Genomic DNA, 12,638 nt, shown 5'->3' with positions numbered 1-12,638 from the left:
CCAATGCTCCCGGCTCGCGAGTAGATGAAAGCATGGACTGCAAGGCCTTTTCCAGTTTCAATTGATCTTCGGGAATCCATGAGCTATGTCTAGGCGTGGATGTAGCTTTAGGTTTCTTTTCCGTTTCTTTCTGAGCCCCTTTCTTACCGGTCATGTTTATATATCCTTGCATGTACTGTAATAGAACCTCCTTGGGTTGGATAAATACAGAATACTTCAGGATAATAAAGAAATAATAGAAAAAAATAACACCGCTGCTAACGGAGCTCCACTTCAGACACCCATCTCCCACAACGGACGAGACCAATATCATGTAAAGTTTTATACGAAAAAATATGACATTGATTGGGGTTACCTGAACACCATTAATATATCAAGTGCATATTGGGATTAAGCTTAATTATCATATTTCAAAGAACAATAATAAATTGTTAACTGCTCTTTTAAGATGAAAACCAAAAAACAAAATTCATAGAATTTATGAATATCTATATATATAAAATCCCTATGTGCGTCCAGGTGTCCGTGTGTGGGTGTCTTCTGATGAAGTGCGCATGCGCGGGGCACGGTGCGACGCAGAATATTACTGTCAGAGAAAGTTAGAGGCGTTTTACGGAAATACAAACCAGTATTACTGCGAGAGGAAATTAAAGGTACACAATACAGTGATGCATATTACAGCCACATACAAGCCAGTATTACTGTCAGAGGAGATTAAAGGCATATTACCGACGCGCACGGCAGTATTACCGCCAGAGAAAATTAAAGGTATATTACGGACGTACAAGCCAGCGGACGTACAAGACGGTATCCTTCTATAAGGGCGTGCACAGGCATCCTTCAATAAGGGCACGCACAAAAAGGCGAGCCTCAAAAGGGCGACCTCAATTGGGCACAGCGAATAAAGGCGCGCGTAAATAAAGATCTGCACCTTTGTTGCTCTTCACATATTCCAGAGCCATTTGAACTAAATTATCTACGAACACCTTTATTCGCTGCGCTCATTTGAGGTCGCCCTTTTGAAGCTCGCCTTTTTGTGCGCACCCTTATTGAATAGAGCCGTACAAGACAGTATTACTGTCACAGAAAATTAAAGACACACAATACACGGTGGCAGCCCACGAAGAACGGTCAGCTCAGCAAGTAAACATCAACAAAAGAAAGGCTGAAAGAAAGAAAAATACGACCAACAAAAAGAATGAGGTCAAAGTCCCTTGCCATTTAATATAGACTGTTCCTACTAAATGTTTATGCACTACTGTTCTAGCGCCCATTATTGTAACGGGCTAAATGACTAGTTTCTTCATAAAAATAGAATCCACATTGTCAACAAAGCTACTTAAAAAGTTTTTCCAGATCTCTCAATTAACAAGTTATTTTCTTTTTAAAATTAATGGCAAACCAATGAATTAATTATTAATGATTTCCAAAATAAAAAATCTTAAACATAACAATGACACACCTTTGTCACAATAAAGCTCTTCACACTAACTAATGAAGCACTGTCATGGTAGCAAGAAACTGCTGAGGAACATAAGCACCATCAGTTTAGTAGAGGAAGTTTAGCAGAGGACAGGGAAGCTTTTACACAGCTAGAAGTAAGTGAGAATTACAGGGCAAACTGTAGTTACTGGAAGTAACACCAAAAAAAAGAGAAATCCCGCACCATCTAAGGAGAAGATTTCACCAAGATGCTAGAGGATAGGTGACCCGATTGGTCATAGAGGGTTTTCACCTAGTACACTGAGAAAGAGTGATGCTCCATCAAAAAAAACCTTTTTCATATGTCATTCTTTACTGAGTTTCACTTCAGCAAATGTTTACCATTAATACATAGATACACAGCTAGAATGATAATCATCCATCCATCCATCTCTACTGGCTTTCTCGCCTTCCTGTCTAAATTCCTGTCTTGCTGCTATCTTCCCAAGTCTGTCTCACAACTGGCGACATATCAGGCATGAAGAACGGACTGAGCTGCTACCTTGGGAAAGAGAGGAACACAATTAAGTTCTAGCAGGAAGCCAGAATTCCTCCAGGATGCAGACCTTATTCACTAAAGGAACAACAGTGTCCACTAAAGGTAGTGCTAGCCTAGTATTTCTAGGGACAAGGATGGATGATATAGACCCTAGAATTAATTGTAGGATAGGACTTGACTTGGAACTGAAGGTATAATATCACTTTCATATAGACATTGCATGAAGAGTTGTGGAGGGTGGGGGTTGAGGTAGCAGAAACACACAGAGAGGAAAGTTAAGAAAATACAAAGTCACAACAGAGAAAATATATATGGGGGGGAAGTGTGTTTACAGTGTTATTTTTGAGGTGGGCAAATGAGCCAGCCATTTAACTACACAGACTGGGATGCAATTATGTGCCAGAATGACCAAGAGGGCAGCTACTGAAGGATACTATTGAAGGATATACCATTTCCTTCAATACCTTAAACATACTGGCAAACTCACATTTATGTGTTTTATTGGAAAATAGGCATCTGCCTTTTGAACCTTTTTATATACCCCCAGTTTTGGCATTACCACTATTTTTATGCAATGAGAGGCCTAAGTAGGATGACATTTTAACTATTGTGAATACCCCATATTTAATGCTTGTTTTGCCTTTTTCTTACCACTGTTAGCTTCTCCCAACAAAGATTATCCACAAAAAAATATTTAAACTGAAAAGAAAGCATTAGTTCATTTATTTATTTATATACATAACACTAAATTTTTACATAAAAACATTACAGCTTCAAAATAAATAGTGAAAAGTAGTAATGAATACTGATGTAAAATCTATATCCCTATAAATCTCATTTAACGTTATACTACTGTTTTCATTAAGATCCATTTATCTACTTTCCCTTGCTTATTTAGTTCATTAGGTTTAAAAATGATGTTTGATTAAAAGGAAAACCTAATAAGGATGAAATAAGAGTTAAAATCATAACCTTCCTTTGCCCAGGGTTGACTTGCGCATTTGTGAGTTTACATTTTATTCCTCGTTTACCTCCATAACACAGAAATATTTCACTCTTTTCAACACACATGGTCAGTATATACAGTATGACCCATAAAATCACCCCATATACAACAATAATCCAAACAATAAATCTTACTGAAAAGATCTTTCAATGTTATTTCTGTAAGACAGATAAACGAGACATGGGCAAGCAAGTAATGGACCTCAAGGATCATGAAATGAGCTATTTATGTGCTGTAGGCAACAAACATGTACACCTAAGCTTATGGTGTCTAGCTAGTAATAAATTACTTCTCTTACTAGAAATGAAAGAAACAATTGGAACATCTTATATTAAACTCAGATCAAAGGAGGAGGTGGTGGATAAAACTTTAATGCAGTAAGTCCTGGGAAAATAACCAAGAGAATAGTTGGCTCACATTTCTTGTATTATGCCATAAATGTGCTATTTTGTCATTACGTTGCATTTACCATTTGTTTGGTTATATAAAAATGTACACATTTGTTTAATGTTATGAAAAATGACTCTCTGACCTCCACTGGGACATACATCCCAGTTTTTCAATTAATTGTACATCAATCTACAGTACAGCTCCTCATTATACTTCTAAGAAACACTTACTGCCTTGAATGATTAAATACTATAGTACTGCAGATCTGTGTTTAATATTTTTTTTTTTTGGTTAGGCACCTACATGTATTTTGCTTTTCTGGTAGATAATGTTAATTAATGCAACTTTACTGCAACTAAAAGAGCATATCTACAACATTCCAGAATATATAACTTGATATAAAAATATATTTGTAACTCAGACAAAACTCTTTGATGCCTGTAATCAGATGGAACAGACTAAACCCCTTAAAAATATGCAGGACTTTTTCTTGCTGAAGCACCTGCTCCAACTAAAATACATCATATAATGTGTATTTCAAATAACAATTTAACAACAATTAAAATTGGTACTACTACAAGGCCTGAGTGGGAAGAAAGAATTTACAAGGTGATAAATGATCTGGCCACATGGCACCCTGGGTGTGAAGTCACCAGGAAAATAAAAGTAAAAAAACACAGAGCATTATCTTTGGGGATATGGGAGGAAAACCATGAGGAAACACACACAGACAAGAAGAACAAACAATCTCCACATCTATGATAACTGAATGAAGGGTTTGAAAAAAGTGCAATGGATCCATGAAGCAGCAGCTCCATCTATGGCACAATGGACTATTAAGGAATAGAGCAAGTGATTTCTACTTGGTGGCACTTAAGAGATAGATTAAAAGAAGCCATAAAGCTTCCTGTTTGACATAAGGCAATAAAGAGCCTTTATTTGGAAGCTGGGACCAGGTTGCCCATTACTGGCTGGACCAATATGAACTTTAACAACATCTGTATTCTCCTGGCCAACTGAAACGAGGGCAGTAGACAATGCCTGACTAGAAGCTGTACAGCTGTGTTGTTCCTACACAGTCACACAGGTTTCATGGAGACAGAAACACCAAGGACCAGTGACATATGACCAATAAAGAAATAGGGCACTTTTGATAGTACTATGGAGATGGCCAAGTAGGCAACTCACTCTTACAGACAGTGGGGGTCTCATGCCAAGACACATTAGGCCCAAAGATCAGATACATTCTTTTTCTCTTTTCCAGTCTTTGTTGTGTTTAGCTTGGTTTTATCCACAATTTACATATTTAATTGTTTTTAACAGACATGTCGACTTCTGATACACTTGAGTCTCATAAGTTTTATTTCATGTTTGTAAAGTCACCAGTATGTTACTCTGTATTTATACAACACATACAAAAGGTGACGCATGAAATCACAAATTATCAGCTGTACTAATGAGGATGTGCAAATAAATAGTAAATAATACATAAAAGAATGCAAAACAATGCAAATGTTTATAAAGCTTATGACAAAAAGGGTGTACATTGTTAATTTCAGAGATTCCATTTACTTTTCTATGTATATACAGTACATTTCAATTTGTATACTATGCATACTATCATGAAGGAACTAAAACCTCATAAATCTAGGCTTATGAAATATGGGAAAGCAGTGTTTTTATTGGGAGTACACCTGAAATTATTATAGGGTAAATAGGATTAGGCTAACTTTTGTTGATATTTAGACAACCATTTTATGACATCAGATATTCGTTTAAGAAAACGTAAGTCTATGTACTCATACTTACTGTAAGTTATACGGTCGTTTAGTGTAAATAATTCATTCATTTCAATTACATGTAACATTCATTCAAACAAGGGAAGAATAAAATTTAACGGAGGCATCTAAACTAATGGTATTATCCAATGTAATTTATAAGACATTAACCCATTACAAGTAGTTTACAGTAGTCTTTCCAGGGATGTTATACACCACAGTAGTAATTATACAGTTCAACCTATAAAAAAATCTACTGATTGAAGAAAATGAGAAAACCTAACTTACCGAGCACTAGAATAGTAAGGGCTACCTTCTTCCTCAAATCTTGCTATTATTGGTTCTTTCAGGGCTGTTTCTTCTTCCAGTGAAAACTGGAAATATTAAAGGAATATCATCTCTATAGAATAAACCATAACTATAAAAAAATCACTTAATTGGGGGATTGAAAGAGTAGTAATCTAATTTGTTGGCTATTTATACATTTAATGGTGACCCAAAAATGTGTCAATTTTTTTGTTTACTATTAAAATATATTGTGTTCCATAATGTTTAGGCTTTTTTAAAGAACAGACAATATGGTTTGCTGCAGTATGGTAAATTAAAAAAAAAATCAGTCATAACATTATATTCAGAACAGCTGTCTTAAATAGACGGTAATAGTTCTCATATTCCTAGACAGGTTATGAAAACATGGAGAGCTGATGTTTTTATTCAGTTTCAATTTGCAAAACAAACATAAAAAGTCAAATAAAAAAATAATGTAAAAATCCTTAAACATCCAAAAAGTGATTTTCATGACATTATGAAGTTTTTACCACCTATGGAAATTATTCATCTGAAAACATCTGCACATATGAAGGTTGGAATTTTTTTGCGTATTTATTGTTTTTGATTATAATTTGAAGGCATTACCTTTAACATGCAGGCTAATTAATACTGTACTGGATAATGAGAGTAATTAGTTTTAAATGAAGGTAAAAATGTACTCTTAGAGAGCTGAACTTAGTAGGAGCATGTCTTAGGAAGGGCAAAGGCACCAGGATTTGTTTTCACTACAACTTTTACAAACATCAAAAAAGGTAGTTGCTATGCTTATTTATAAATACCTATTCTTATAAAATCGCTTAGAAGTGTTTAATTATGTATGTATTTGACTCATTATTAAAATTAACTAAAAAAAATGATAAAATTAGTGTAAATAATGTATAAATAGTAGAATAACAACAAAGGCAGCAAATTGGACAACATTAACTTTTTTTTACCTGTTTCCCTTCTCTAGCTTTTTGGTCTTTTGTAATTGTTGCCAAAACAGTTGCTGCTTGCTCTCCTCCCATTACTGAAATGCGTGCATTTGGCCACATATACAGGAACCTTGGCCTGATGAGGAAAAAATATTTACTACTGAGGTCCTATAGCAAAATTATGAAGTTAAATCTGGCATCACACACGCTGATGAAAATGGAAATTGCAATACCACAAAGACATTTTCTAATTGACTCCAAGTTTTGCTTGCTTAATACTTCTGGATACCTTCAGAAATAAAAACTGTTTCAGCACATCTGAATTAATGTTAACCTATTTTTAACTTAATAATGCACATGTTGTACAGTTTTTTGGACTGACCTCCAGGCTGATAATTTAAATAGTCTCTATTTTACTCACTGATAATGGTTGTATACACTAGTACAGTTGCATACAGGAAGAAACAATGCACCTATCAGCTATTCTTAAAACCTTTTTTTTCAATTTGCTTTAAAACACTTGTAATTAAAATCAAACCCAAAATGCAGGCATGGATTATTTCACAATATACAGCTGCAAATATGCACCCAATTCTTCCAGGTTTGACATTTTCTTTGAGTATCCCTGAACTGGGTAAGGCTGATCAGAAATTGGACAATCAGAACATAAAGACTGGCAAATGAAAAAAAAGTACCTTTATGGTTAAAATTGACTGAAAAGTATTTATTACAAGGTCAATAATCTGAAAAACACCTCACATTCTTATAAAAGTCTAATTCGCTGTTATAAATGGAACAAACAGCATAATGAATTCTGTGCTATAAAGGACAATGACTGTAAACTTCATCAAAACATGACAGCTTTTAATATTTTTGATTTTTTAAAAGAAAAATAAATAAAACAGTGTGGTTAGATATGGTATGCAACATACTAATCTTTTATCAAAATTTTGGAATAAAATTTTTTAACAAATGCTTTTTTACATTGGCATAAACTTTGATTAAAATTTGTATATTTTTCATATCTACTTAATATAGATTACACAATAGTGTGGTGTAGTGGGTCCACAGCTCATGTCAAGAAGGCCACTTTTTAAATAAATAATTGCCACCTTCGCGGCTTAGAAAGGGGGCGGGGTAGTGTGGCGGATCGGTTCCCGGAGAATTCGTGATGCGGGTAATCCTCGCTTAAGTGCACAGGTGAGGAGTTGTCCGCATCCGTAATTGTTCCCAGGAGCTGCTGTCACATCTGATCCACGTCCCCGTGATATAAATAGAAGCGCTAGGCCGCTAGGGAGAAGAAAAGAAAAGAAAGAAATGGAGGTTGCAGGAGAAGAAGGCGGCAGGAAGCAGGGAGAGGAAAGCCGGTGTAAGAGTGAGCGAAGAGCGAGCAGTGAGCCTGGGTGTTTGACCAGCAACCGAGGAGCAGTCGATTCTGGTCGCTCCTGCTGAGCATTTTGAAAAGCGGGAGAGACCAGAAGGTGGATGGCTCGCCGCATAAGGCCAAGAAGGCAGCGGGAGTCAGGACTTGAGATGTGAAAGCCCCAGCGTGAGTGCCCTGGTCGCTGGGGAGCCCAAGTCACAGTCTGGTTTAAGCCTACTGGAGCCAGGGATTGGCGAGGCGAACAGACCAGCAGGAGAACACAAAGAGAAGGTCGCTGCAGGTAGGGTGGCTACCCTGGTGCATAGCCTAGATGGGAGAAGCAGGGGAGTCACCAATAGAAAGGCACCAGGTTGTGTTTTAAAAGACTGCTTCCAGCTATTGTTTTAACCTCGTTGTTTTTGTTTGTTTTTTTAATTAATTTTATTGTAATCGTTCCGTACAAATAGGTCAATTTTTACAAAAAATAGGATTGAAAAACAAATGAAACCCCACCCCTGAGAAGGAGAGTATGACCAAAGGAGTAATACTTAAGGCTTGTAAACATGCCTAAATTATTGAGTTTAATAGGGCAAAAAAGATAATTGGAGAAGGAAAAAAATGCAGAAATAATTATTTCTTCTTATTCTAAAATATTATTGATTAGATCCTGCCAGGTTTTGAAAAATTTCTGTACAGATCCTCTAACTGAGAATTAGATTTTTTCCAATTTCAAATAATATAAAACATCGGTTTAGAGAAGAGTTAGGATTCTCCCAATTTAACGAAATCAGTCTGCATGCCAAAAGTGTAGTGAATGCAATCACAGTTTGCTTGTCCTTCTCCACTTCAAATCCATCTGGAAGAACACCAAACACCACTATTAATGGGTTAGGAGGGACTGTGACACCAAGGCTGTCTGAAAGGCACTTAAAAATTTTGGTCCAAAATGATATTAATTTGGTGCATGCCCAAAACATGTGACCCATTGAGGCAGGAGCTTGGTTGCAGCGTTCGCAGGTTGGATCTTGCCCTAGAAACATTTTGGACAGTTTTAAGCGAGACACATGAGCTCGATATATAATTTTGAGTTGTATAATTCTATGCTTTGCGCATATGGTGCTCGAGTGAATTCTCTGCATTGCTACCTTCCACTCCCTTTCTGATATATTAATTAAGAGATCTTTTTCCCATTGTCCTCTTGGATCTTTGAAAGGAAGGGACTCTAATAAAATTTTATATATTGCAGAAATGGTGTCTAAGTCCTCGAAATTGTGCAGTATTTTTCCCAGCCTGGTGGAGGGTACGAGATGAGGAAAATCGGGCAGGTTCTGTTTAACAAAGTTTCTAATTTGAAGATAGTGAAAGAAATGTGTAGCTGGAAGGTTAAATTTGGAATGTAATTGTTCAAAGGATGCAAAATATTGTCAATATAAAGATCTCTGAGCAATTTAATCCCAAATTTTTTCCAGATATTAAAAACTTGATATGTTTGCGAGGGTTGAAAGAGGTGGTTCTCCTGCAGAGGTGCCACAGATAAAAGATTTTCCATCTTAAATTGCTTTCTAAATTGGTTCCATGTTCTGAGTGAGTGAAGCACAATTGGGTTATTAGTATATTTGCGATAACTTGCATTCATTGGAGCGCAGAGCAGGGAATATAAAAAAGTACTGCAGGATTTTACTTCTATTGTGGACCAAGCCTGTGTATGTTCATTTATTTGTGTCCAGGTTTTTATGGCTTGTATGTTTGCTGCCCAGTAATAAAACTGAAAATTAGGTAGAGCCATGCCACCTTCTGCCTGAGGTTTTTGTAGGGTCGCTCTTCGGATACGTGAATGTTTTGAGTTCCAAATAATTGAGGTTATGGTTGAATCTAATTGCTTAAAAAATGATTTATTGATATACAGTATATTGGAATGTTTTGAAATAAAAAAAGAAGCTTAGGAAGGATATTCATTTTAACAACGTTAATTCTTCCAGCTAGAGTGAGATGAAGGGTTGACCATCTATGCAAGTCTTGCTTAATTTTTTCCATACAGATGGCGAAATTTTGTTGATAAAGAGCTTTATGTTTACTAATGATATTTACCCCTAGGTATTTAAACTGATCTGCTATGGTAAAAGGTAGGGTGTCCAATCTAATATTATATGCTTGTGAATTCGCTGGGAAGAGTATACTTTTATTCAAATTAATTCTGGGACCAGAGATCTTTTGAAATTCAAAGTTAAAACTGCAGGCACAGTGTTTTCTGGGTCTGATATATATAAAACCATATCATCTGCATACATGTATAGAGAAATTTTCTGTTCCAGTCCTTCTCTGATAATCCCCTTTATCTGATTAGAATTTCGACAGTGGACCGCCAGTGGTTCAATGGCGATTGCAAACAGCAGTGGTGACAAGGGGCATCGTTGTCTGGTTCCACGTTCTAGTTTAAAGTAATCTGAACAAATGTTGTTAATACAAACTGAAGCTTCTGGACTGGTGTACAGTAGTTTGATCCATGCACAAATATTGGGGCCAAACCCAAATTTCTCCAATGCAGTGAAAAGGTAGTTCCATTCAATCATATCAAATGCTTTTTCTGCATCCAATGATAATAATATCTCTGGGGTGTTTGACTTTGCTGGTGAATATATTACATTAAACAGGCGTCGAAGATTGGAAGATAAGTGTCGGCCTTTAATAAATCCAGTTTGATCCTGTGGTATTACCGAAGGCAGCACTTACTCTCAAAAATTATAGCTAGAAGGATGGAGAATCTTAACATCATTATTCAGAAGTGAAATTGGTCTGTATGATGCACATTGTAACAAATCCTTATTTTGTTTAGGAAACACGGTGATTAATGCTTGGCGAAAAGTTTGAGGTAGAATTTGATTGTCTCTAGCTTTTGTAAATGTTGCCAATAAGAGGGGAGCTAGCTGAGTGAAGAACTTCTTATAAAATTCTATAGGGTAGCCATCAGGGCCTGCTGATTTCCCGCCTTGAAGTGACTTTATAGCATCTTGTAATTCTGATAGGGTCAGAGGTTTATCCAGTTCCTCAACACTAAAAGTATCTTTTTGTGGTATCTGTAATGTATCCAGAAATGCATTAGATTGTGGGTTGTCTTCTTTAAACTCAGTAGAATATAAGGTTTTATAGTAGTCTCTAAATGTGTGCATTATATTTTTAGGGTCAATGATTTCATCTCCATTTGTGTTGGTAATTACTGGGATTGCACTGAGAACTTCTTGCTTGTGGATTTGTTGAGCTAAAAGCTTATTAGCTTTCTCTCCGTGTTCATAGTTGTTCAGTTTCTTTAGTTGTCAAGATGTTGAGTTCTGTATGCAGAGCCTGCCTTTTCCTATGACGAGCCTCACTTGGACGCCTGGCTTGTTCTTCATCTGTTCTAGTAATTTCGCTTCTTAGCTCTGACACTTTCTTGGTTTCTGATTTATTTTTGTGGGAAAGATATGAAATAATCTGTCCTCTTAAGAAGGCCTTTAGAGTTTCCCCAGAGTGTTTCTGCAGAAACCGCTGAGGGTGTGTTTGTCTCTAGGAAGGAGATGATTTGTTTGGATATAAATTCTGTACAGTTCTCATCTGCTAATAGAAGTGGGTTAAGACGCCATCTGCGAGGTGAGTGTGAGGGGCATAATGATTTTAGCTCCAAAACTAGAGGTGCATGGCCAGAGATAACAATTGTGTCGTATTTGCAAGATTTAATCGTAGGCAAGAAATTATTATCTATAAATAATCAATTCTTGAGTAGCTATGATGCACTGGTGAGTAGAACGAATATGTTCTTGAGTTTGGGTTTAGAAACCTCCAGGGGTCTGATAAGTTGTGGTCGGTTACAAACTGTGTAATTGTCTTCTCATTGTTTTTAAAAGATTTTTTTCTAATGGATTTTAACCTCCATGATTTCACATCTGTTTAAATGGATTATTTATTTATGGTTTGAGAAGCACTGCACTTTATTTATTGGAACACTTTTATTTAAAATCAACAAACAAAAACAAAGTCAAGGCACTTTACACTTTTTGCACTATCCCCTTGCTATGTTGTGCCTCACTGCCTAGCTCATCTGTGACATTACCGACAGTGTCGGGTTCCAGAGCTCCCAGAAGCAAAATGGGAGCATGGAGCAGAACCTGCATCATCACAAATAGGTCTCAACATGAGCATCTAAATATAGCTTACATGAAGTGATGTTGCTACACCTGCTTAGGCTTCTCAGAGTAGCACTGAAGGGAGAAATCATGTGGGGAGGTGGCAGACTGTCAATTCCATTTTTTTTTTGTTTACCAGGAGATGCTCTTGTTTACCCTACAAAAATACTAAAGGATGAACAACAAAATACTTGCAGCCCTTCATCCTGGCTTATTCTCTGTTCCTATCATTCCACATCTACATTACTTCCTATAATTATTTCTTTAATAATTATCCTCTGGGTTATCAGCTGGTAGTGTCAAATCAATTCATAAACACATTCGATTCATTATTTATATCCTGGTTTAATGCTAGAATATTTGCAGGCACATCAAACATTGCCTTGACATTTATTTCATACTAGATTAATCTTGGATGCACAATTTTTATGCAGTACTGCTTTCTATGTCTTATAAGCTTTGCAGAATTATCTTGGGATGGTGCTTCCTGTCAAAGGGACTATAAAATGTAAACTGTTAAATGAACTTTTTTTTCCTGCCATGAAACTACCGGGTCAAAAGATATGTAAAGCAATTTTAATATTGTCTGCCTTATTTAAGACATGCTAGGTGTTACAAGGTTACAACCTGTTAAAAGTGTCGTTTTTAATCTTCTGTTCACCTGTTACACAATCTTGTTAGTAGAGAGAAATGAAGGTCCATTAGAGTAAGTTGTCAAT

The 12,638-nt window shown here is 36.3% G+C and overlaps 1 protein-coding gene across 2 annotated transcripts in view; it reads right to left on the bottom strand.

The window, feature by feature from the left end:
• The window catches only part of mccc2 (methylcrotonyl-CoA carboxylase subunit 2), a 73,446-nt gene that overhangs the window by 9,773 nt on the left and 51,035 nt on the right, over positions 1-12,638 (bottom strand). For both annotated transcript variants that reach the window (XM_028805654.2, XM_028805653.2), the window contains exons 15-16: positions 6,421-6,535; positions 5,444-5,529 (exon numbers count right to left, since the gene is read on the bottom strand). In XM_028805654.2, coding sequence (XP_028661487.1) covers positions 5,444-5,529; positions 6,421-6,535 — 201 coding nt within the window. The remainder of the gene's footprint in view (positions 1-5,443; positions 5,530-6,420; positions 6,536-12,638) is intronic.

This window comes from Erpetoichthys calabaricus, chromosome 7, assembly GCF_900747795.2.
Source record: "Erpetoichthys calabaricus chromosome 7, fErpCal1.3, whole genome shotgun sequence".
NCBI lineage: Eukaryota > Metazoa > Chordata > Cladistia > Polypteriformes > Polypteridae > Erpetoichthys > Erpetoichthys calabaricus.
This window is presented reverse-complemented; position numbering and strand designations above follow the sequence as displayed.